Consider the following 27,672-nt stretch of genomic DNA (forward strand, 5'->3'; position numbering starts at 1 on the left):
TATAACACCATAAGCTTTCTCACATCCAGAGAAATACATGCACCATACTGCAAAGTCAAACGCCAGGTTTACAGGGATTGTCCCCAGGGCTTGGTGCTGGGGCCACTCCTTTGGAATGTTGTACTTTACTTCCTCAACGCTAATCTGAATGAAGTTATCTCCCAGGCCTATGCAGATGATCTGATCTTGGCCGTGTGTGCAGACTGCAGCTAGAAAATTCTGCAAATCAAGCTCTAGATATCACAAAACTGGGCAAGTGATCATAATCTTCAAGTCTCTTTAATGAAGACTAATTCCATCTTACTGAAAGAGGTCCCTCAGAAGACGTCCACAAATCAAGATAAACGAGACCACAATGTTTCACTACTGAACTAAAATATCTAGGAATAATCCTGGACTCAGGACTTACATTCCTACCACATTTGAAACACATGCAAACAAAGTTAAGGAACTATACTGCCTTGATCGCCAGAGTTATGTGTCGGGATTGGGGCCTCAACCGATGCACTCTAGCTGTTGTACAAAGCAGAATTTCTACCGATTACATAAGCTGCAGGGATATCGTATGCGAGAGCAAAAATAGCAGTGAACAGAAAGCTTGAAACTATTAAAATATTTATCCTCTCACCATTACCAGAGCCTGCCATACTGTCAGCACCAAAGCCCTTCAGGTGCTGGCAGCTGCCCTTCCTTTGGACCTGGAGGTGATACATTGTGGGCTCCTCTACCAACTTTCAAAAAAGGCACATCGGTGATGTTCATGGACCACACCATTGATTCCACTAATAACTTCATTGCTGAAAAGAAATTCCTTAGCCTCCATTTACAGCAGATATGGCAAGATAGATGGGTTAACTCTATCTAAAGGAGTTATCACTAGGAAATTTATTACACGTATCAACAAGGTTGATCCCATGTCTCCTTCATGGTTCTCTCCTGGCCTGTACACAACTTTCATGCTAACAGGTCATATCCATAAGAGCCAAATTCTCAAGTCTTGGAATTATTGATTATCCCTCTGCCATTGTAGAGCTGGTCTCACCTAATGTATGACTGCCCTTTGTATGAGGACCTTAGCTGCATTCTGATTACCAGAATCAACTTCAATTCAAGACTCCAGGAGCATTACTTGTTGGACAGCAACAGAGTACAAGGTCATTTCGCAATACTGCCAGGAACTCTTCACAAGATCCTACCGCTGGAACGAACGTACACCTGATTAACTCATTGCGCCCAAATTCAAGCTGGACTGTCAGCGACTACCATCGTTGATGGGATGGGACCTCTGTTCCATGAATGACCACACTGTTTTGGACCTTCCAGCCTTGCCAGACTCTGAAAGAGAAGACAAGATGGGACCTTTGTCCCAGCTATGACACTCCAAAGCACAGCTCAGCTGCTGCCATTAAGCTTTCTTTGCCACACTCCCTTGCATGTTTCTTCTCCACCATCCAGGCAGCGGGAGGTACCCCTGCTCGCCTGCCCCTCACCATCCCTCTTGTGGGGCATGGGTCTGCTCCACTTTTGGGGGTCATCTTCTCTATGGACCCCTTATCTGTCTTTTCCCCGGCCTGCAGTCTTCCTCCCCCTTCTCTTAGAACTAGCATCTGAACCATCTCTAAATTGCCTGAGCCCAACACCCAAAAACTTAATTGCATAATCAGTAATCCTTTTGGCTGACCCCTATCCGTAGGATTTTTAGGTCCTAGCCACTGAAATCTCAGGAAATTAGGTGGCAGGACCTGCCAGAATAAACATCTATAATACTGGTGTACCTTGTCTGCCTCCATGGGGCAGAGTGTGGACAATGTTGGAACCCATTAGGAGCCCACCGGCTAAATGTTCGGAGGAAGAACCATACACGACACTACACATACAAAACCCATACACTTTTAAACCTCTGGCATTGACAATGTTCTGTTCCACACCCATAATGTATACTATGCGGAGATGGAAAAACACCATGCCGTTTGACACTAAACACTACACTAACCCACTGCAGGATGGAAGCCTCAACAATTCGCGTTGAGGGAATGATTTGCAACGCTGGTCAGTGCAGGTTTGAAAATCGACCGTATTTACTAGTCAGGGGCTTGAACCCTGGGTATGCACTCTTGACCAGAGTGCCAAGGATACTGCAAGACCATGTCTTAACTCAATACAGCCCATCAAATACAACACCTTCAACGGAACAAGAAAGTTATCATATAACTAACTAGTCCAGCAAAGCCAGAACAAGTTCAAAATAAGTGTTAACCCAACTGGAGTTAGAAGCAACTAGTTGGACCATCACTATGGACAATGAAGAGTGCGTTGAATTGTAGATGCTGCACACAAAGAAATACATCCGTTAAACCTACTTGGCATATTCATGGAAGCAGGAAGATTTTAGTTCAGGTCAATACGACAGGCAAGGCAATAGATATTTGCCTGCGTTTACTATTTGATGGCTTACATTAAAATCCTGCCTACGATTAAAACAGCAAAGCAGGTTTTGAAGGGCCTGGAAATTGATAGAAGCAATGAATAGTTCCCGGAGTACAGAAGATACTTGGAACTACCACCTTTAAAGTCATCTTAGTCCTCAAAGATGTACTTGAAAATATGCGGAAAGTATTCGGGTAGCCCACATTGACAAGATATAGCATTAGAAAATGTTTACAATTCATGAAGTTCGCAAATCATGTCCTATAAATGCAGGAAAAACAGCGAAGGTGAAGACTATTTTCGAACAGAAAGGAGTTTACAAAGATGTTACAAGGGATTTCATTAATGGATTTTAAGCAAGCTTTTTTGCTCTAGGATTGATAGTATTAAGATAGTTGTGACTGCATCCAAGTGCAGTTACCAGAATCAACTATTGTACTGGATTAACTAATAGACCAATGCCTGAGATAAATGTCATTATTTGGCCCCCGTAACTTGCAAAATGCTGAATTAGAAAATAAGTCCTTAGAATAGAGAATCCCAGATACAGCAATTAATACAATTTCGACCTAATTTACACGTCTTAGTCAAATGTTCATTATTTGAAATGTTAAATTTGTATACATATAGGCTCATGTCATGCAGCTAAGGACAATGTCACCCCAGTCTTGTTGCATAGTTCATTACCTACTACATGGAATTAAAACATGAGATATCTAATTTGCAATATAATTGCCAGTTTGTTGAACACACAAGACAATGAGAATTGCCATGTTTTAAATAAAGGGTTTAAGAGGAAATTTAATAATATCGTAAGAAATTAATGGAATGTCAAAGGCTTTACTCAATTTTATTCTAAAATAATTTATTAATAACAACCTTTACATTAAATTTAGCCATACCACTCGTGGTTGACTTTCGAAACATGTAGTATTCTAAACACTAGGTATACTGCAGGAACGTCAGTTGATCGACGGATTAACTTATTGAAGTGAAAGATTCCTATTGTATTTGAGATACGGGTGGACAGTAGAACTTAATCATGAATTTCTGAAGATAAACATCGTGCGTGAGAAGCGGCAAAGAAAAGACGAGGTTGCTTTGAAATGAACTTCAAAATGACCAGACTAAAGATCTAAGCCATCATTCTAGTTTCATCTCTTCTAAAAAGAAGAGAAAAGCAATATTTCGGTTTGAAATTCCATTAGTAATTTTAAATATTTGGTACTTAAAAATATTTAAAGCCATCCACAGACTTAAGTGAAGGGTATGGCAGCTCTTCCATAAAATGGAATTAGGATTCCACGACCCAAAACCATGGCAATTTCAATTTTTCCTGCCCTGGCATATTAATAATTTTTTCAGCTTCATATGTTAGTTTATATATAAATCTATTGTACTGGATTATTAACTAATAGACCCATGCCTGAGATAAATGTCATTATTTGGCCCCCGTAACTTGCAAAATGCTGAATTAGAAAATAAGTCCTTAGAATAGAGAATCCCAGATACAGCAATTAATACAATTAATTTTTTCAGCTTCATATGTTAGTTTATATATAAATCGCATACAAATCAAATCAAATGCAGTAGATATATAGAAATCAACTCTTGAGTAACTAGTAAATTTCTAATATGAAAAAGCAGTATCTTAATCTTCAGAAACATCCAATGGAAAATTTCTGAAGAATTGAGAACAAAAAAGTTTCGGAGGGCACTAGTATTGAGTCTTCTTTCGTTAAGTGTGCTATACATATATTTGAAGGACATTTACAGGTGGCCTCCGTAGCCGAGTGATCAGGAGTTCAGTGATACACGCTCTTGGAGCAGACTGGGGTTCAATCCCTTGGCTGCTAAATACGGCTGACCTGCCAAGCCGCACTGGACCAGTGTGGCAGATTACGGTCCATTTCCCTCAACATGAATCGTCGAGAAGACTTCCACCGTGCAGTGGATTGATTTTGGTTGTAGTTTGCCTTTACCTTTTTTTTACAGGGTGCATTCCCTGAATTAATCTTAATGCACACATATCGATTAGTCCTCAGTCCGGAGGAAGGTTAGTATGTGAAGTAGATTCCTGGCACCTTCAGTTAAAGGATTTTGCTCTTTTTTCAGAAAAATTTGTTAGCCAATTTTTATGAAACCAGAATCGGTATAATCATGGAAACGGTTTTTCATTTCTTTTAAAATGAAAAAAAAAAAAAAAACGAATGGAAGCCAAATATAAATTTTAAAAAGAAATAGATTCTTAGCCAGAATAGTCTCATGGCAGTAATATTTGAACCAACAGGATGACGGGCAAGTTAATGCACCAAAATAATCAATTCTGCAGACTATAGAGGATGACGTAGGGACAAAAGCTTCTATAAAGTAATATTTCCAGATCCATCTCAGCCTGTCAGATTATTGCTTATATAAACAAATTACATAAGCATTAACTTAGCCGAGTGGTTTCAACTTTTTTTAATAACGGCACCCCTAAGTCATTTTATTTTGTGTCACCCCTACTCAATTTTCTGCTTATTAGATCCAATTCTGTGTAAGTGTGTGTGTGTGTGTGTATATATATATATATATATATATATATATACACACACACACACACACACACAATATATAATAATTTTATTCTTTATATGGATGTATTAAGTAAATTATGGATCAACACAAAATTAAGATGCTGTACACCTTTTTATAAGGAAATAAACATAAATTTTAAAAAATAAGTTAAGTAACTTAAACCCAAATTACGAGGCACCCCTGAATTATTGTTGCGGCACCCCGGTTGAAAACCACTGACTTAATCCAAACTTATCTACTCTCCTCTTAAGTAGACTGCCCATACTATAACGCGGTCACTGTAGAACTTGGTTGTCCTCGATTCTTTCCCCACCTCCCAATCTGTGCACGTCCCTTGTATGAATATTAAGATTCAACGGAATACTCAAACGGCGGCATTGCAAAATGCCGTCTCAGAATTAAAGTTTAGTTTATGGCTTTTGTCATTGACTGTGCGAAAAGTCATATGTAGCTCCACCATGATTGGCTGCTAATCAGCAATTTTCTGATAGAGTAAATGTTTTGCAACCGACAGCATTTTTTGCCTAAGTAAATCTTCAGTGTACCTCAGGAACAATGGTTATTTTGTACAAATAAAGGAAAGGATTCAAGTAAAAAGAAAAAAAAAAAATGGTGGGATTATTTTTTGCTCATTAATTCGGTTAATCTTTGGCATACCGTAGTAAAAAAAAAAACTAGTGGCATATTTTTTTCACTTGAATCCTGCTGAAGTCGTACAAAACGACAAATTTCACTTAGTTCCGTTAATATAAAACAATTACGTAAAAACAGCTGGAAATTAAACACATTGTAAGGCAAAGCCATTGATTATTCACTGTAGTACATCTACCCATCAGCGAGAAGCAGTGCCTACACGTGCCCATAACTCCATGTCGCACAGATTCATGGGCAATCAAACTGAAAATTAACCCCTTTTTGAATAACATTTCCACTTACTGAAACAATTTTGAGCCAGTTTCCTCACCTTTAGAACCATAGAGATCAATCTTAGAACCAATTTCTCGTTTCCTTTGTATCCTTTCAGATTCAAATAATCGATCCAGCTGAAGTCGGAATTCCAATAGTCTTCCTTCAATGTAATCATCGAGATTCCTGTTTGGAACACCCTCTTGAGAAGATACTCCAAGAAAGAGTAATAAAATGGCAGTAAACTCCCACGTACGAGGGAGCCACATTTTTTCTGAAAAAAAAAAAAAAAAAAAAAAAAAAATTTCATGTATGAAAAGAGTGAAAGATTTGAAAATAACCACGAATAACTAAGTAAGCTGAAAAAAAAACTTTGGAAAGTACAAGATACTACCCAAAAGGATCAAAATAGTTTCATACTAATTTCATAAAGAAAGAGAATATACATGAGTAATAATAGCGTAGTGTACGTTATTACACAAGGCTCAGGATACAGAACTTTTCATAGGGGTACACTAGTTAAAATAAAAAGGCAATTAACGTGCGTACTTAAAGATCTGCATAACGAACCAGAAGGCGTTCCGCTCATTCAGAAGGCGAATATTACGCAACTGAGTAGCTAAGTATGAAACTTCCTCATTTCAAAAATTTTCAGGAGTAGCACCAAAAATCAAATTAAGTAAAAAGAACTTAATTACAAAGCCTCGTGCTCCTGCTCATGAAAACCATTCAAGATTTCTATTTGTTCATAATCAACGGACTGCAACTTCTTTGCTCAATGAAACACGTTGCCGTCTTATAAAAATAAAAAGCTAATAAAAAGCTTAGTCTAACTTAAACTATAATCTGCACGAATGTTTTGGGCATCTCGTAAACGCAGTGAAGTTCTGTTATTTCATTAGACTTCAAAAATTGACTTCCGTAAAAAGAAAACCTTTAATTTTCATTACCTCAACTCTTTTTAAGCCGTTAAAAACGCTACTCCCCCCGACCAAAACACAACCAAGAATTTCAAATGTTAAAACCTACTTAACAACAAGTCAAACTGTATTATCAACAACTCCTTCCCAACAAGCCTAAGAAAAGCTGCTGGAAATTATCTTTTTATTACTGGTCGGGATATACGATTGTTGTTTGAAGGGAAGCAGGAAACTACAAAAAACGCTTTCTTATTGGTTCTTTTACAACCAGTTTGAATGCCGTTATATGTTAGAAGTCAGACTGTGAAAGAAAAGGTTTCAGTATCAGGAATGGCTGTAAAAATTAACATTTGAAAGCGAATGCAATTCTGAATACATTCACTTTAGCAATTTTAAATATTTGATATACACCGTCATCGAAAAAGGTGTCGTGATTTCCGTTTTAATTATCTTCGGAAATATTTGATCGATTGCTGTGATCGTAACTGCAAACAGTGCGGTAACTCACTAAGTTTTATTTGACACCTCAACAATGGCCTTTCCTGCGCCGTGAGTATGCGCAGAATGACTCCTACGCGCACCACCTCAGCCAGTGTCAGTAATAGCCGTGCAACAGAAACTGCAGTGTGTGTTGTGGTGCGCTGAATTCGAATCTGTCATAACAGGCCCTCCGAAGGCGAGTGATCAGGAGCGGGAGTGCAGTAGCACACGCTCCTTGAGTAGACAGAGATTCAAACCCTTCACTGCTAAATACGGTCGATCTGCCAACCCACAATGGACCAGCGTGGTAGATTATGGTCAATTGAAACCTTGGACTCCAAGAACCTTGCCAGGGCACTCTGCCACCAAACGGTGTCAAAGGCCCCTTTGAAGTCCACAAGGAGACCGAGGACATATTTACTCTCAGAAGAAGAAACCGAGTCCAAAACCAATCTAATAGCATCCACAGTTGACTTGCCTTTCACAAAGCCAAACTGAAATTGATATGACAAGTTTTTACTATGATAATTTTCCAAGAATCTCATAACAGTAAACTTTTCTAGAACCTTTCCGAAAACTGGAAGCAGTGCAATGGGACGATAAGACGAAGTAAAATTTTCAGGTTTTCCAGGATTTTTGAGAAGAATTTTAAGGTTGGCATGCTTCCAGGGAACCGGGAAACACCCTCAAACGTATTAAAGAGGTTTGTAAGTAACAGTGGACAACAAGTCCAGATTCTCTTCATTACAGCAACTTCCATAAGGTCCAATCCTGGACACTTTTCATCTTTCATAGAGGAGACAGCATAACCAATTTCATCCTGCGTAAATTCTTGCTCCTGGGCAGGGCCCTCGAATATGAGGGCCCTGCTCTGAGCCTTGTTTGTTCAGAATTCTCCGGAGCAGTATAATCTTGCTTGATCAACTAATCCAAGATGGATTTCATGGATTTCATTGATTTCCATCAAAACAGACGAGAAATTTTCCCCTGGATGTAATTTGCCAATTACGAGTTTACACGGCAAACCCAATGGATCCTTATCCAAAGAGGACTTAACAAAGCTTTCCCACACAGAGCGAACTCCATTTACAGAGAACGTTTCTCTCTGTAAGTGGAGTTGAAATATATTTTACAGGCATTCCTGTATAATTCATTTAGCTAGCAATTTCTTCCAAAGGTGTATTGTTTCTTCTAGCTCGTTGTAAATCCTTCCTAGAGTTTTTTATGTTTTTATGAGATCAATTAGAGATTGTGACCACCAAGGGACTGAGTTATGCATCCTATTTTTCCTTCCTAGAGAACTATCACAAATAACCCCAATAGTATGCATCATTTCATCAAGCTTGACTTCAGAGCCAAATAACCGATACGATGGATATTTTCCAAGCAAAACGCTTCTTTAATGTTCTGATCAAAGAGATTCCAGTCAGCTTGAGCAGTTTTATATCTTGGAAAATCATGATTAAATCTATGACTGTCAGGAGATAAAGAAGAGACAATATTAAATGAAATAATAATATTGCGATCGCTGCAAGACCAACAAGAATGCACTTTCCAATCCGCTAGGTAACGACCAAGCGCTCTATTTGATAAAGTAATAGAATAGAATAGAATAGAATAGAATAGAATAGAATCTTTAATTGCAGCAATGATAGACATACAATTAGTCCCGTCACGGCATGGTGGTGCCAGGGGTTAACAAAACATATTTACAAAAGAGATACACATGAGAAAAAAAGATAAATCAGATTATTAACAAAGCACAGTTTTACATTTTCAGTTCGACGAGGATACCCTTCCTGTATTTTTTATTATTGACCACTTCTTGGAGGTCCCCGTCGATGGCTTGCAGTGAGGGCAGCATTTGCTTTGGCAGGAATCTGTCAGTTAGTACTAGCCGGTTACGGTTTGCTAGCAGCTGTGCTGAAGACCGGAGATAAGGAGGAGGAATGCGCCAAGAGCAGTGATCCCAGAAGTTCGGCTCTGTAATTTTACCGGTGGCCATCTTGATGGTGAACAGCAGCCTTCTTTCTGCGATGTAGGACCGGAGCCTGCGTAGTTGAAGAGCTTCTGCTAACTGCGTTGATCTGAGAGCTGGGGGAAGGTGGAGTTTGCTGTTGGCCCATTTTAGAAGCCAGAATTCGGCACAGAATATTCTTTTGATGTTGGATTCGGCGGCCGAGGCCCATATCTCTGAAGCATACAGTATTGTCGGGTAAAGGATTGATACGATGTATCTTTTTACCAGTTGTGAGTCGGTGGTGTGGAGCAGCTGTTGTTTGGCGACCCAGCGTAGTGAGTTCAGCCTCGACTGTATGAGGTTTATGTGATCGTTGAAAGATAGTTTGGAGTCGAAAACGATCCCCAGATCTTTGTGTGTTTGAACACTTGGAACTGAGGAGCCGTTAAGCACAGGCTCCAACGTTGTTGGGCTGCCCTTTAGAGAGTAAGTTATTTGTGCTGATTTTAGGGGGTTGATTTGGACGTTGAAGGTATTGAGGTAGTCAGCCATGTCCTGCAGTTTGCTAGTGATTTGCTGAGTGATTTTGGCTGCCGAGTTGGATGGCGATATTTTAGTAAGGAGCTTGACATCGTCAGCATATGTGATCCAATTGCACTTATTGGTCACAAATGGCACCATGATTGCTGAGAAGACAATGCCAGACAGGACCCCCCCTTGAGGTACACCGGCAGTTATGTGGCGCGTGAAGGTCTTTGTTCCGATCTTTAGAACAAGGGTCCTCTTCGATAGGAGAGATTCTAGGAACCAGAGAACATCGCCGCGAAAATTGAAGTAGTTTTCTAAGAGACGTAGGAGATTAGGTATACAGATGGCATCAAAAGCGGAATGGATGTCAAGATATATAACTGACAATTCCTGTCTTTGTTCGAAGGCATCTAAGATGTGCAGAGTGGTTGTTACAAGGTTAGTTATAGTTGACCTTCCTGATATCCCATAGTGTATTTGCTGAGGACTGTCACGGAGAATTTGATGGGTGACAGACGGTAGCAATGCTTTCTCCAGAATTTTTAGCAATACAGAGGCGCAAGCGATGGGCCTATGTTGGCTTGGGAGCGTCGATTGTTGGTGCTTAGGAAGGGGCCAGACAGAGTACCTGTTCCACTGGGGTGGAAAGAAATGAACTTCGAGGCATCTGTTGTATAGGTTGAGGAGTGAGTCGATGATGAAGACACTTAAACATTTGATTATGAACTTGGGGATGCCATCGTCACCGGTGGTTGTTGTGAGAGGGAGAGTATTAATGGCCTACATCAGTTGTTGCTTGGAAATTCGGATCGTAGCGAGACTATCAGTGAGATGAGAGCGGTTGAGGAGTGGCCGATTAGGTAGAGCTGGAGGTTGATTAGAAAATCTGGCGACGTAGTTGAGCCAGTCAATTGGGTCGATGTTGCTGGAAGAACTAGCCTTTGTTTTGTAGAATGGTTTTCCCCTTTTTAGGGTTCTTTCGAGGTGCTTTTTAATTGAAGCTGATTTGTTTCTGTTGAATTCGGTCCTGGCTTTGGCGAATGGAATGCGGTCTTGGACATCGCCGGAAGCTTTCCATTTGGCGTGTAGTAATTGTTTGTAGTGGAAACTTTGGTTGAGCTGGGGAGTCCACCATGCTCTGGAGTGCGGAGTAATGGTGACTGTCTTGGTAGCGGTGTGAAGGGCTATGGTATTGATCCATTTGGTCATTAAATCGATTGCGAGGCTCAGTTCACATCCATCTAAGATGTTCCACGGGACTGTGGATGCGGCTTCAATGCAGAGTGCTGGATTCAGAAATTTTGGGGCAGTGACCTTTTTCACAGATTTGGTTTTGGGGGTATTGAAATATTTTTTGGGTAGAAGAGCTGTAAATATGATTGGTTGGTGGTCTGATTGAAACATGTCGGCTGTGGTTTCTTCGACTTGGCATGTTGCCGAGGAATAGACTATGTCCAGTAGGTTTCGGTCTCTCGTTGGCTGGTAGTTAACTTGGAATATTTGGATTGATTGGAGAGATTCTGTGAGACGACTTTTGAGGTGTTGGGTAGATGGCGGAAGATTGAAGTCCCCACATACTATGTGAGTGGCTGCTGGGTGGAGATTATTTGTTAACCAGTTAGTGGCTGCATCAATGGCCATCATAGTTGGCGTTGGAGGAAGGTACAGGGATGCGACGTCTATAGTGGTACCTTGATGTTCCAGAGTTATCATTAAGGCTTCCACGTCTTGAGAGATATTTGAGACAGAGTGTATGATGGAGAACTTTGTCGTATTGAAAATTATAGCAACTCCACCCCCTCTGCGGTTATCGCGAGAGGCAGCCAGTACAAGAAAGCCTGCAGGAATGGAGCAGCTGATATCTGTCTGGTTCGCCTCTAACCACGTTTCAGCGAGGCACAATATGTCTAATGAGTTTGAGAGTAGAATCTCTTCCAGTGTATTAAGTTTATTTCTTAAGGACCTGATATTCTGGAACATTACACGGATGGTAGGAGAGGTTGTAATGTTTATCCTCACAGGAGGGAGCCTTGCTTCCCGGCTGTGAACAAGTAGAGGCTCTCGATAATGAGAGATCAGGACAGGGATGAGGCGACCTCAGGTTCTCTCACGTTTGAGGATGGTATTACCAACCTTGGGCGGAGTTTGTTCCAGTATTTTGGTGTGGGAAGATTCTGGTGCTGGCATCCTTTCTGGCAGGCAATTATACTCGCCAAGTCAGCTGGGACTTCGGTGGGAGTACTTTAAATATCAATAAAAGTACTTTAAATATCAATATTTAAATGTCAATAAAAGATTGCCCGGAGGCAGAAACGAATGTTGGAATTTGGCCTGGAGCGTTCCAGAGACACAGTTCTTTTGACAAGACGAATTCCTCCAAAAACACTCCCTTGGAATCAGTTGAGGGACTACCCCACATAGTAGAAGATGCATTTGCGTCGGTTAAAATGATATTTTCATGCCAGAAAGTTTAATTAAAGCATCTTCAAGGTAATTCAAGAAAGGCTCGATCTGTTGGTTACCCTGAGAACACTGCATATAGAGTGAGATTAAATACAGCTGTCCAAAGAAACCCTCCCGACAGGCACATTGCTGCGTGATAAGACAAAAGTCCGTTTATTCTTGTAACAGTAATTTGTGGATCTGTAACAACCAAGGCCTTCTACCCTCACCAGAAATTTGAGTGTGGACTGCACAATTTTGCATTGGAAAGGGAGTCCCTTAACCTTTCCCTTGTAGGAATATAATTTCTGTAATCCTAGGACAGATTTTTTGTTCAACAATTCATTTAGATACGTCACTCATTACCGAAGCTGATCGTTGGCAATTTAATTGCACAACTTTAAATCCTGAACTTAAATTATCCATAATGGACATATTGAATGTATTAGGTGTAGTTGGTTCTTTATTTAGTCAGTTCCTGAGCACGTATGTACTCAGGACATTTTGCATCCCGGAAGGAATGATCAGCTTTCTTTTTTCTTAACCTGCAGTTTGGACATACCAGGGAGAGTCCTTATTGGTACAAGTCCTTATTGGTCCCACAGGAACTAGTAGTTGTTGGTGACTCTATTGTCAGGGAAGCGGGGAACATGCTTTGTAAAAAGAATAGGTGGAATAGGACCAGGGTATGTCTGCCAGGGGCAAAGGTTGATGATGTTGTAGAGCGGATATCATCTTTTAAGGGCACAAAAGGTGATATAGTTGTACACATTGGCACTAATGATATTAAGAGTAGGAGACCGGCGGAATTCCTTAGCAAGTACAGGTCATTGTTGAAAAAAAGTCGTGAAGTAAGGTTGAATTTGAAAGTGTCTACAATTCTGCCCAGACACGATAGGAGGGAGTATATGATGAGAGCCTTGTCGATCAATTCGGCCCTGGAGGGATTGTGCAAGGCCTCAAGGGGTAGAATTTTTTTCAGCCTGGACTGTACTTGTTAACAGGAGAGATTGCTTCTACAGGGATGGGATACACTTAAATAGAAAGGGTGCAAGAATTTTTGCTGATGCTGTCGAGGCAGAGTTAGGTGGGTCGGAAAACTGCTAGTTGGGGGGGATACAAGGACTAATAGATTAACAGTAGCCACTGGCAGAGGTGGAAGTGATTCTTGCACTGCTTCTATTGAAATGAGCAGAAGCCTGAAAAACAAGATGCAGGATATTTCAGAGACTGCTGGGAGTCATTGCGGTGCAAGTAAACACATGGGTTGTGTTAGGGTAGCCAAGAATAGAAACAGGTGCATGTATACTTGCAAAAATTTGCAAATTTTTGCATGTATATTTGCAAAAATTTGCATGTACAAATTTGTATACTTGGTAAAATTTTTTTCAGCCTGGTCTGTACTTGTTAACAGGAGAGACTGCTTCTACAGGGATGGGATACACTTAAATAGAAAGGGTGCAAGAATGTTTGCTGATGCTATCGAGGCAGTGTTAGGCGGGTCGGAAAACTGCGTGATTGGGGGGATACAAGGACTAATAGATTAACAGTAGCCACTGGCAGAGGTGAAAGTCATTCTTTCACTGCTTCTATTGGAATGAGCCGCAGCTTGGAAAATAAGATGCAGGATATTTCAGAGACTGCTGGAAGTCATTGTGATACAAGTAAACACATGGGTTGTGTTAGGGTAGCTAAGAATAGAAACAAGTGCAGGTATACTTGCGTGTACACCAATGCTAGGAGTTTAGTAAATAAATTTGATGAATTTGAGGTATTGCTCAAAACATCAAAGGCAGATATTGTTGGGATATCAGAGACGTGGTGTCACACAGATATAAGTAATGCAGAACTGGAATTTGGGGAGTACAATGTGTATAGAAAGGATAGACAGGACAGGAGGGGAGGAGGGGTTATGCTATTAGTTAAAAAACACATAAAATCCAAGGAAGTGAAGCCAGTCGACAATGATGGACAGGGCAGTGTCGAGTCAGTTTGGTGTGACATAAGCATAGGTAAATCAAAATTGAGAGTAGGAGTGTGCTATAGGCCTAATGACTCTGATGAGTATAATAAGATACTGTACAGGGAAATAGAATGGGCCAGTAAATCAGAGAGTCTTATAATGGGGGATTTTAATTTCCCAGATATTGACTGGAATTTGTGGGGTTGGTCACTCACACACTAGCAGGGCTTTTGTGGATTTATTGGATGATTGTTTTCTGCACCAGCATGTTAGGGAGGCAACTAGAGGGAGTAATACTCTTGATCTGATTATCAGTAGTGATTCTTCATGCATTAGGAATCTGCAGATAAAGGAACCACTGGGTGGCAGTGATCACAGTGTGCTGAAGTGGGATTTACTCAAGGAGGTAACTACCATCAGAAGCAAAGGGAAGGGTTTTTGCTTTCGTAAAGGCGACTATGATGGTCTGAGACAGTATTTAAATTCTATACAGTGGGACCAACTGATGATGTTACCAACAGCAAATTCAAAATGGGAAGCATTCAAGGAACTAATCTTGGAAGCTACCAGGCTTTACATACCAACCAAGAAATATTGTTCAAGGTTCAGGCCTAAATGGTTGTCAGATGAACTAATGAGACATATGGCAGAGAAGAAAAATGCATGGGATACATACAAATTAATGGGTGACATGGAAGCCTATGATAGATATAAGTTGGTCTGTAACCAAGTCACAAAGGAGATTAGGCAGGCAAAGGCAGATTATGAGAAATCCTTGGCAAAGGACGCAAAGAAAAACAGAAAAGAGTTCTTTACCTATTTAAACTCAAGAAGGAAAGGGATGAATCAGATTGGTCCACTGGATGTTGATGGTTCAACAGTTGAGGATCCTGCTCAGGTGGCTAACAATCTAAACGAGTATTTTGCCTCTACATTCACACATGAGGAGTTATTCAGGAAGGGGAATGTCGTAGGTGAAGTAAACATTGGCAGTGAGCTAGATTATTTTCTAATAACTGAGAGGAAAGTGGAGGAGAAATTGCTGAGGATAAACATAAAAAAGGCACCAGGGGTGGATGGGATCTATCCAGTTATATTAAAGGAGGCAGCAAAGGAAGTAAGCAAACCCCTAGCCATAATTATGAGAGCTTCTTTGGACTCAGGGGAGGTACCCATGGACTGGAGATGTGCAAATGTAACCGCAATTCACAAAGGAGGATCACAGGCTGACACAAGTAATTATAGACCTGTTAGTTTAACTTCTGTTCCAGGAAAATTAATGGAGGCACTGGTTAAAGAAGCACTGCAGGATCATCTGGACAAGAATTCAGTTATAGCTCAGACACAGCATGGTTTTGTTAAGGGCAGGTCTTGTCTGACCAATTTGATTGGATACTATGATGTAGTCACAAAAGAACTGGATGCAGGGAATAACTTTGATATTATATATTTGGATCTTAGAAAGGCTTTTGATACTGTTGCGCATGGAAGACTGCTGCACAAATTGGAGAAGTGTGGCATTGGAGGCAAATTGCTGCTATGGATAAAGGGATGGTTGAGTGGCAGAAGACAGAGAGTGGTAATCAATGGACACTGCTCAACGTGGACTAATGTTATTAGTGGAGTTCCTCAGGGTTCAGTGTTGGGTCCATTGTTGTTTTCTGTATTTATAAATGATATTGATGATGGTGTATCAGGCTTAATGTCCAAGTTTGCAGACGATACCAAGGTTGGCAGGGTTGTTAAGGACACTACTGATACTATGCTGCTGCAACAGGATCTGGAAAGGTTGAGCAGATGGGCTGAGAGGTGGCAAATGAAGTTTAACATTGACAAATGTAAAGTACTACATATGGGAAACAGTAACCCCAGATCAACGTATCAACTCTGTGGTACTACGTTGACAGTGGTAGAGAATGAAAAGGACCTGGGGGTAATTGTGCAGGCAGATATGAAGTTCTCTGAGCAGTGCAGACGAGCTGCAAGGGTAGCTCATGGTGTCTTGTCAATGATATACAGGAATGTTTCTAGCAGGGATAAGGATGTGATTATTCCCTTGTATAAGGCATTGGTCAGGCCACACCTTGAGTACTGTATACAGGTCTGGAGGCCTCATTTCAAGAAGGATGTAGAGCTGCTCGAACGAGTACAGAGAAGGGCAACAAGATTAGTGAATGGAACAAAGGGTTGCTCTTACGAAGAAAGGCTTAAGTTTTGCAAATTACAGAGCCTGGAGACTAGACATCGGCGAGGTGATCTGATAGAGGTGTATAAGGCTTTGAATGGCTTGAGCATGCTCAATGCTGATGGGATTCTTCCTCTTGCTCAGAATAATCACCTGAGAGGGCATACATTCAAATTGAGGAAGGACGGATGTCGGATAGATGTGCGGAAATTTGCCTTTAGCCAGCGGGCAGTTGGTTTGTGGAATAGACTCCCATCGCTTGTTGTTGAAGTTGATAGCCTAAATAAATTTAAGGCTCAGCTGGACAGGTATTTCGAACGAACGGAGGGGTGAAATGGGAGTAGTGGTTGTGTTTTTTTTTTTTTTTTTTTGGCTGATGCTGAATAAGCTTGCTTTCTTGCATCATATGCCTCTACTAATGCTAATAGAACATAGAAATTAGATACACAGCACGGCAGATGAATTCCATAATTTGGATGTCCTTAAAATAATAGTTTAATTTGTTTTTTTATATTCTTTCTAGCACCCTTTCTTCAACATCAGTTGTTATGCTTCTGGGCCTATCTGCTCGTAGTCCATATGCGAAGCGCCCATGTTCTCTAAGGCATTGATGTACCCTGATAAATGTGCACCTGTTGGGCTGCCGTCGGCGAGGAAATGCTTTCTGGTACAAACGTGCAACCACGAGCGCAATGCCGTTGGTTTTACCATACATGAAGTGCATGTCCGTATACTCTTCGTTGCTGTAACCTCTTTCCATGTTGACGATCCTTTAGCAAATTGGCGCATTATAGCCTTAGTAGCTAATGCACCAATAAAACCAAAACAAACAAACAAACAAACAAATCCTTTAGCAAGTACTAGTATGTCTGCTACGTCTCAGCAAAAGTAATAAATAACATGAAGGAGGACCTGAAGCTAACACGAATAAAAGGGATGAGAAAGATGAGAGACGTAGGACTGGTAATAGAGACAGAGACGAGGCAAGAAATCCAGAGCATCATTGAAAACCCCAAGATTGAAGCCCTTGGATTAACGGCCCAGCCGCCCAAAAGGAAGGGACCAAATATATTAATTTATGACGTTAGCCCAGAAATTACAGCCACCCAGATAGCTGAAGAACTCTACCACAGAAACCTCCAACGCGAGATCCCGGACAAGCAGCCGCAAGAAGTGATAACACCAAAGTTCCACATAGAGGCGAGAGGAGGCTTAAAAAACAGCTGGAGTGTGGAACTAATCCCGGAAGCGTGGCAAGTCCTAAAGGACCGGACAAGGGTCTACATAGAATGGGGAAGCTATCGTTTTCGTGAGCGGGTGGCAGTACCGAAATGCTTTAGATGCTGTAAGTTCGGCCACTCCACCCACGTCTGTTCCCAGACAGTCCCAACATGCGGACATTGCACTGAAAAGGGTCACGAATATAAAGAATGCCCACACAAAGACAAGGAAGCCAAATGCGCAAATTGTAAAACAATGAAACTCGAATATACACACTCAATCAGGGATCCTAACTGCCCAATCTATATAAAAGCCAAGAGCACCTACCAAAACAGAATCGATTATGGGTACAAAAATTAAGAAATATAACACAACCATGATAAAAATGATACAAACAAATGCCCAGCGAGCAAAAGCGGTGGCTGACCAGATTCGGGTCAAGGCCGATGAAGAGAACATAGACGTTATTATATTACAGGAGCCGTATGTCCATGCAAGGCAGGTGGCGGGCTACCCATTACAATATAAAGTGATCCACACAGAAGAAGACACCCCGTGGGCGGCGGTATTGGTCAGAAACAAGAATATTACCGCAACAAGAATAACGCAACTATGCACGGCTTGGGCAGCCTGTGCCCAACTCATCACAGCACTGGGTTCCCTCTACGTGGTGGCTCTATACAGTAGACCGGGACAAGAAATAGAGATCGCCATCAACTACCTACGCTACCTACAGAACATCCTGCCAAACGAAAGAATCATAATAGGCGCGGATGTAAACTGCCGCTCCCCGCTATGGTATAGCGCTACAGATGATAGAAAAGGGACAGCAAACGGACAGCAGCTTGAGAATTACCTGACAGGATCACAGTTAACGGTCCTAAACCAGCCACACCAGTTACCGACATTCTGTAACACCCTCTGGGAGGCCACAATCGACATATCCTTAGCCACTAGGAACCTGGCGAACCACGTGGCCGACTGGAGGGTGGAGGAAGCCTGGACCACCTCGGATCACCGAGTTATAACTTGCACAATAACAAGAACAATGACAAGAGCAACAACAATCAACCAACGATGCCATAGATATGCAGTTGCCAAAGCGGACTGGCCGCTATTCAAAGAACTACTGACCACAGCGATCAACAGTAACCCACTAACCCTGAACCCATTGAACAGCCCGGACGACCTGCAGAAAGTTACTACGGAACTGATGACAACTATCAGTAACCAAGCAATAAGAAAAAAACACCCCCAACTGGGGGCAGTACCCTGGTGGACTCGAGAAATTGCCATGCTCCGGCGGCAAATGATAAAAGCAAGGAAGGACTTTCAGAGGGCCCGCAGATCATGGCCTGCAAACGAAGTCGAAGTCCTGAGACAACAATATAGGGAGATAAGAAACCGCTATACTGATGCCATTAAGAAGAGCAAAAGACGCTCTTGGGAGCTCTTAGTATCCACAGAAGGAAACACTAACCCCTGGGGCCTAGTCTACAAGGTAACCACCAACAAAATGCCCAGAGGGAAGGTGAATGCCACCACCAGGACCCGGCAGGGAAACCTTACCACGACCTGGGAGCAGTCGATGGACAATATACTGGACACAATCTACCAGAAACCAGCGATGCCGATGCTAACAGCACAGAGCGAAATATGCGAGAGCAATGCCAATTACACCAATCAGGCAATGGAGCCCCCCTTTACCAATGACGAGCTCAGCGTGGCAGCTAGTCGAGTATGAAGCTAGAAATGCCCAGGTCTCGACATGATTGAGCCTGAAATCTTAAAGAAAACTGTTGAATACGCACCGCACCTATTGCTCACCCTATACAACAGATGCCTGGAAGCCGGCCACTTTCCAAATGCATGGAAAACGGCCAACTTAAAACTAATTCCAAAAAAAACCCCAAAAAAACCCAGAAAGCCCAGATGCATATCGACCCATCGCACTGCTCTCGGTGGTAAGTAAAGTATTCGAAAGACTACTTCACAGAAGAATAATTGCCCACTACGGAAAAGCTGGACTCCATGCCGCGAATCAGTATGGCTTCAAGCCAGGGACCTCGACAGTGGACGCACTGGGAAACCTACTCAGGACGGTACAAGAATGTAGAAACAAGTACCTGCTTCTCATCTCGGTTGACTTTGCTGGGGCGTTTGACTCACTTTGGTGGCCAAGCGTCCTGGCGAGGTTGAGGGAGGCACGGGTGCCAACAAACCTATTCAAGGTCATGGAAAACTATTTATCACATAGAAGAGTGGAGATCAATGTAGAATACCATAAGGTCACAAGAGAAGTACACAGAGGCTGTCCGCAGGGGTACGGTGCTGGGACCACTCCTGTGGAATATGGTGTTAGATGAGTTCTTAGTGATGGATCTGGGACCCGTCAGGACACAAGCATTCGCTGATGACCTGATATTGACCGTGGGAGCGGATTCCCGGGCCCAGTTGGAAACCCACGCAAACCAAGCACTGCAGCAACTCCGGCAATGGGCCGCAAAACACCAGCTAACAATTTCACCCACAAAGACCTCTTCAATCCTGCTTAAAGGAACCCTGCAATTGCGACGACCACCGCAAATAAAAATTGACAATGTCACCATTAAGTTTGTAAACCAACTTAAGTACCTAGGCGTGGTACTGGACAACAACCTCTCGTTCCAGCTGCACCTAAAGTACATAAGGAAAAAAATCAGGAGCTATTCTGCACTGGTAGCCAGAGTTACTAGGAAAGATTTGGGGACTCAAAAAAAGAGCCCTGACGCTATATTACAGGACAACGTTTCTCCCAGCAATTACTTACGCCTCAGCAATTTGGTTCCTAAAAACTGCACTGGCAGTGAATAGAAGAATTCTGGACATGATCCAAAGGACCATACTCTTAACTACGACGCGTGCGTGTAGTACAGTGAGTACTCCAGCACTACAGGTACTCGCTGGAGCGCTTCCTTTGGACCTGGAGGTCGTCCGCACAGGTCTGTTATACTTGCTATCCAGGGGAGTGGCGGCCACACATCTGGACTACACAACTGACCCAGCGAACAACCTAAAAACGGAAAAAACTAGATTACAGAACCACCTGCTAAAATTATGGCAGAGAAGATGGACGGAGACCACCAAGGGTGAGATAACCAGAAGATATCTACCTGATCTCCAGAAAATCTACCCAAAACAGCCGACCTGGTACTTCCCAGGGTACCATTTGACATATCTAATAACAGGACACGGACCCTACAATGAGAAGCTGCACGGATTCGGACTCACTGAGGACCCAAACTGTACGTGCGGGGAGACAGAAAGCTGGAATCACATAGTGTATGAGTGCCCACAATATGAAGACCTCAGAGGGGTACTTATAACAAAAATAAGATACCTACCAAAAGGATTGGAATCCCATTTCATAGATACTGAGGATGAATATAGAGCATTATCCCAGTTCGCACAAGACCTCTTCATCAGGAGAAGGACATTAATCACCATCTACAATGACTGACATCAAGTACCACTATTGAGACACCAGCCAGCACAATGTAAAGGCTGCAACTAAAGATGAGGGACACAAGCACAAGGACGGAGCTTGCCCCATGAGTAAAGAAACTTGAAACAATAGCTGCCAATAGCCATATGGCGATCTGAAGAGGGCACTCTAGCCCCCTTCACCTTTAAACCTACTTCCTTGGGGGGGGGACATTTTCGTCCTCCTCTCCTCTCCACCCTATATCTTCTACTCTGGTGGGACATGGGCATGTCCCACTGAAAACTGGAGCTACCTACTCTATTGGCCCCATATTTCTGTCTTTCTCCCCCCAGCCTTCTGCCTCCCCCCTCTCTATCTATACGCTAGCGAAAGCCCTACCCAAAAACTTAACATATCTAAATTACCTTACGCCCATAACTTGGCCTAGCAAAACTAAGCGATTCTACCCCTACGTCGACGCGTTTCTGTCTTTTTTTTTTTTTTTTTTTTTTTTTAAGGTCCTAGCCGCCGAAATCTCAGGAAATTAAGTGGCAGGACCTGCCAGAGTGAAACAGACTACTGGGTTCCTGGTCTGCTTCCACGGGGCGTAAGTGGGGAAACGTTGGGCCTCAGTAGGGGCCCAGCGGCTAAATGACCAGATGAACAACGGTACAAGGCATCACACATATACCAAGTCCATACACTTTTAAATCTCTGGCTTTTTCAGTCAACTGGTTCACCCACAATGTAAACTACGTGGAGATGGGGGGAACCCCTTGTGCCGTTTGACCCTAAACACACTTATACTTACGTCTCAGAGCATTGAGAAAGGGGAAAGGGAGAGAATGAGCATAACTTAACCTAAACAAACAAGTCAGTGGTGTATCCCAACTTGTCACCTTCTGAGTGGTGGATCCCAACTAGAAATGTGCAATATCTCGAAAACGATTCAATTAAGGACTCATATTTACTTGGCTTTTTTGCATATTGTAGTCTGTACAGTTCACCTTTAAATTATTGATAATCACTTTTGAAACACCCTATATATATATATATCTTTTTTTTTTTTTTTTAAACCTGGCTTCCCGGTTTGGGCAACCTAGGAGCAGGATTTCTGGCACCCACCGGTATTGCATTGCTTCTGGTGGGTGCGGAAGTTTTTAGCTCAAATTGTACTGACAGAGCAGTAGACCCAGACCCTGCTTCATGTCCCAGAGATGGGGACCAGGTATCAGGTATTCAGATAGTGCCTACTACCTGGTGGCGAAAAGGCCTGTTTTTTTTGTTTTTTTTTTACAACACATCACACATACATACACACATTGATCGCAGGGGCTCACATCTGATGAGTGGGAGAGTGACTCACATCTGGTGACTGGTGTGCTAACATCTGGAGAGGAATTTACTATCCAACTCATTGATAGGACCTGTCCTGGATCCCTAAACCCATGGATCCGACGTAGCTGCGACCAAATCGCAGTCATACTGGTGACAAGCCTTATTGGCGATCTGAGCCGGCTCCCTTGTTTGGCCCACTTTCTTTCCCTCCCCTGGCGAGGGGGAGAGGTGACAGCTACCCCTGTCTCCTCTGCCACTCGCCACCCCCTACTTTTTCCCGCAGGTGGGGCATGGGCATGCTCCACGGACCTCAATTGGGACAGTCTTCACTATTTTGGATTTGTCCCCTCTCCTCTCTGCTCTTGTGGCTCTGAGGTTGAACATATTGTCCTACATTGTAATTTATATGTGGATTTAAGATAAAAATTGTCTATCTGTACAAATGTATATAATTTAGATGATTTTTGGCGCCTGGTCGGGTCGGCGGACTCTCTTTCTGCCTTCTCTTCTTTTGCTAATAGTGTCTTCCGGAGTATAGCGGCTTTATCAAGGAATAATCCTTGATTTTGTTATTTGTTCTGTAAATTTTTGTTCTCAATATTTATATATATTACTGTATTCATTTTTTTTTTCTGAGAGGAGTTTGTTCCTTGCCTAAATTACCTTGTGTTTTGGACGCAGAGTTTTTGCGTCTTTTCCTGGAGACTCGTTTCAGGTTTCGCCTGGTCGAGTGTTCGAAGTGGGAGAGGGGAGATGAACCTCCCCTCTCCCACTTCGAACTCTGTCCGGGCTGCCTGAAATGATTTTCTGTGTTAAATTGTATGTATTTTTTAAATACTGTAATTATCTTGTTAATATCATGGTGCTTTTGTTTGATTTGCTGTTTGCTCTCAAAATTGAGAGTAACTGATTTTATTGTGTTTTTGAATCAGCAGTTGTTAATGTTAAGTGTTTGTATTGTACGTTACTTGTGTAGTTAGCTCATGATTATGTTGAAGAGACAGTTTTTCTCTTCTTGTGTTGTCTGTTTGGCTCTGAGGAGTGGGATGGACCTCTCCCTGCTCCCTCAGATCCAACCTTCTGTTGGCTGTTCTGGTTGAGTGAGATGATTTTCCTCTCTAGTCTGTTTTACTGCTGTAGTTGCTGGCTGCTTCTCTTGCTGCTTGTGTTTTGATTTAATTTTGTTTTCCTGCGGGGCTGATTATTTGTTGTATTTTCTTTCCTGCCTGATTGCAGCTGCAATCAATTGGGGTTTTGCTAGTACCATATAGTTCTTGGTCTAGCATTTTTAGTTGTAAATGGGTTTTTGGTTCTGAGAGGTGGGATGGACCTCTCCCTGCCCTCTCAGATCCAATTGCTTTGTTGGCTGACTGGTTGGAGGCGTTGTTCTTCTCCTCCAGTCTTGCTATTATTTTTCTTTTCTACTGCCAGTTGCAGTGGAAATGTATAGTTTTAGCTTTTGTTCAGCCTGCAGATTGAATTGTTTTTTAATGCTTATCTATGCATTATTGTTAATACTGCCTGTCCTTGTTATTTGAGACAGTTTTGTTTTTCGCAGCTTGTGTAGCAGCTTTACACTTGCTGGTTATGTACATATGTAATAGATTAGATTACTTTGTGCAGAGACATTTTCTCTGCATATTCCTTAATTATTATTTAATACTTAACTTATTATTTTGATTTAGATTTGTTATACTTAGATTTAAATTTAGAATTGCTTTTGATTCGGTTAACTAATTTATTTGTACAGTATTTATTGGTTTTGCCTTGGGTGAGTTCTGTTTGTTGAATTATTGTTGCTTGTAATTAATTGTCTCTTTGTGTTTTGTATATATGTTTTTGCATTTCTTCTGGTTGACTATTTTTGTTAATTTCTTGGTTGACTGGTTTTTCAGCTAAGATTTTAATTACTTATTTTGTAAATATTGTATATTTTACTCTCTGCTTATGCAGTGTAATTTTTTTAATATGTTTACTGCTATGTTTCACCTATATTGACAAGGGAAGAAAGAAAAGTCTCAAGGAAAGAACATTACCTATGTTCTTTCCTTGAGACTTTTCTTTCTCCCCTTGTCGGTGCAGGTTGGGCTTCCTTCCCGGCTTGGGGAATCTTTCTTTCAAAATTACAAGCATTCGGGCTTCAAAATTTTACCTCTTCAAGCTCTCTCGCTTGTTAGATTTTCCAACTAGTGTTTTCCTCTTTCCTATTTCTTCTTTTTCCTGAGAGAGTGTTTTGCTCTCTTTTCTTCTTCTACTTTCTTTCTTTTCTTCCACTTTCTCCTCCCCATTCCTTATTTATTATAACCGGGATTCCACTTGTTGGAATCCCACTTAGTGTAATTTAGATAGTTCCTGGAGCGCCTCCAGGTGGCTAGGGACGGGAGTCGGGACTCAGGTAGCTTGCTCCCTGCCTCCCGGCTGCTAAGACTCCAGGGCCGGCAAACAACAACCATCACAACACACACACACACACTTGCACACACTTTGCCTGCTATAAACAACCTACAGATGCTACAGCGGTATATACGGGTAACCCTGGAGACCGCAATCAACACAAGAATACCTTGTCCCTTGTCTTCACTATTGATCCCTTTCTTTTGCCAGTCTGCAGTCTCCCCCCCCCCCTATATCTGCACGCTAGCGTACCCCACACGTCAAAATCTAAATTTGTGTAAATTATAATTCGCCCACATTTTCGACCTCTCAATATTAGCGTTCTCCCCATCCAGCGATCATCACAACCCCCCCCCCCTCTCTCTCTCTCTCTCTCTCTTCTTCTTCTTTTTTTTTTTTTTTTAGGTTCTAGCCACTGAAATCTAAGTAAACTGGGTGGCAGGACCTGCCAGAGTAAAATGCAAACTACTGGTTACTTGGTCTGCCACCACGGGGCAAGGTGCGGGTAAAGTTGGCATCAGCATGGGTCTGGCGGCTAAATGGCCAGAGGAACAAGGGTTCACAACACCACACACACCACAAGATCTACACACTTAAATTTCTGGCCTTTACAGAGAACTGTATCACACGACAATGTAAACTACGGGGAGGTGGGGGCACCCTCCATTCTCCGTGAGTATGAACAAGCGTCCTCACCCGACTACGCGTGCCTGTCTTCCCGGTAAACTCTATAACACTATAAGAAGCTACCTCACAACCAGAGAAATAAATATCAATGCACCATACTGGAGAGTCAAACGACAGTTTAAAGGGGCTGTCCCCAAGGCTCAGTACTGCGGCCACCCATTTGGAATGTCGTATTGATGACTTCCTTACCACTAACCTGAATTAAGTGATCTCACAGGGATATGCAGATGATCTGATCCTGGCCGTGTTTGCAGACTGCAGAACACAACTAGAAAATTCTGCAATTCAGGCTCTCCCGATATTACAAAACTGGGCAACCGATATTACAAAACATAATCTTCAAATCTCTCCAATGAAGACTAATTCCATCTTACTGAAAGGCTCCCTCAGAAGACGTCCACAAATTAAGAGAGACGAGACCACAATACGTTTCACTACTGAATTGAAATATCTAAAAAAAAACCCAAAAAACAAACTATTATATTTAGGCCACCCGAATAATTAAATTCATCTGCCATGTGCTGTGTTTTTTTTTTTTTTTTTTTTTTATTAACACACAACTGTATATACATTCTCTAATATACATTAATCAATTTATATACAATATTTATATACAGATTTATATACATACTCTTATATATACTGTAGTCTTTCTGTACATTTGATTGTGTGTGTCCTGATAAGAAGGGTGGCTCCTAGACATAAGCCCATCTCCACCTTTTACTCCTGTAAAATCTCAGAACGTCTGCAAAACAGGCCTGAAAAAGAGTGTTATTTCAGGCCATTTCGCCACCAGGGATTAACCAACACCTGGATCAACCATTCTCGGAGTGTGCTGTAATGCACAAATCCCGCACCTACCGGAAGTAGTGCTATACTGGTAGGTGCCAACAATCCTGCCCCCAAGGCTGCCCAAACTTGGAGACCAGCGGAAAAAAAAAAAAAAAAAAAAAAATTTTCCAACTAAGAACAATGTATACTTGTTGAGACAAAAGCAACATTATACAAATATTTACATGTAAATAGCAAATACATACACTTAGAATGACATTAACTAACAGTAACACTTAGAAACATTAACCTGTTTCTACACCCAAAAGAGAAAGTGCAATACTATTGACATAAAGCTTCCAGGTCTGAGGCTCCCAAGCCCAGATGCAATCAAGCAAAACTCCCAACATACACTGCCAGTTCATTTTCTGATAGGTTCCTCATAATTGATCTCCTAAAGAACATTGCAGCAGCAAAAACCTGCAATGCCTGAAAATTAGACACTCCGTTCACAAACTCCTGCACGTTGTTTCAGCTAGATCGGGAATCAGTTCGAAAAGACGACGCCTCTCAACATTATAAAATGGGCAATGAAACAGTGTATGCAGCCAAGTCTCCGCCTCACCACAAGAACACCACGGATCTGGCTCCAGACCCCATGAACATAATTTGTCTCGAAAGGACCCATGTCCTGTCAGCACATAGTTGGTGAACATAGAAGGACAAAACCATGACGAAACTGTTTTAGAAGTAGTAAAGTCCGCAGCAGGAATAATATTCCTAGTTATTACTCCCACCTCCGACGAAAACCACCAATTCCTCCAAATCTCTATTAGTTCATTCCAGATTCTAAGTTTCTCCTCCTTAACACTGGTATCCAGGTTGATGGAAATATCCAAATAATTAGCAGGGGTTTCCTTTCTCATAGCTAATAACATTCCACGATATGCAATGTAGAGATCAAGAGGAATAGATCCAGCAATTACCTGTAGTGCAGCCGTAGATACCGTCCTCGGGGCATGCAATAGGGCCAACAACATAGATCTTTGTAATGACAGGAGTTTGTTTTTTATTTTTACTTTAATCACTGATCCCGACCACACACCAGCCGCATAAGCAACAATCGGCAGGAAGATAGTTTTGTAATACAGTGACATCGTTCGTTTGTTAAGTCCCCATTCTTTTTTGGAGATTCTAATCACCGAAGACGTGAATTTCTTGATTTTATCATTGAGGTGTGATACGTGCAAATGGAATCCCAACCTATCATCCAGAATAACTCCTAGGTATTTAGTGCTAGACACAAAAGGAATTTGTCTTCCATTTAACAATACTCTGGGCGGACGGTTATAATCAAAATGTTTTTTAAACACCATGAAGTTAGTTTTCTTAGATGAAATTTTTAAT

General features: G+C 41.8%; 1 protein-coding gene across 1 annotated transcript in view; it reads right to left on the bottom strand.

Moving 5' to 3' along the window:
- The window catches only part of LOC150079159 (uncharacterized), a 67,222-nt gene extending 39,800 nt beyond the window's left edge, over positions 1–27,422 (bottom strand). Inside the window, exons 1-2 of the mRNA XM_090382975.1 lie at positions 26,891–27,422; positions 5,972–6,187 (exon numbers count right to left, since the gene is read on the bottom strand). Coding sequence (XP_090239101.1) covers positions 5,972–6,187; positions 26,891–27,422 — 748 coding nt within the window. The remainder of the gene's footprint in view (positions 1–5,971; positions 6,188–26,890) is intronic.
- Positions 27,423–27,672: the final 250 nt, after the last annotated feature.

Source organism: Mastigoproctus giganteus, chromosome 10 (assembly GCF_048544385.1).
Source record: "Mastigoproctus giganteus isolate SK-2022 chromosome 10, ASM4854438v1, whole genome shotgun sequence".
In the NCBI taxonomy this organism is placed as follows: Eukaryota; Metazoa; Arthropoda; class Arachnida; order Uropygi; family Thelyphonidae; genus Mastigoproctus; species Mastigoproctus giganteus.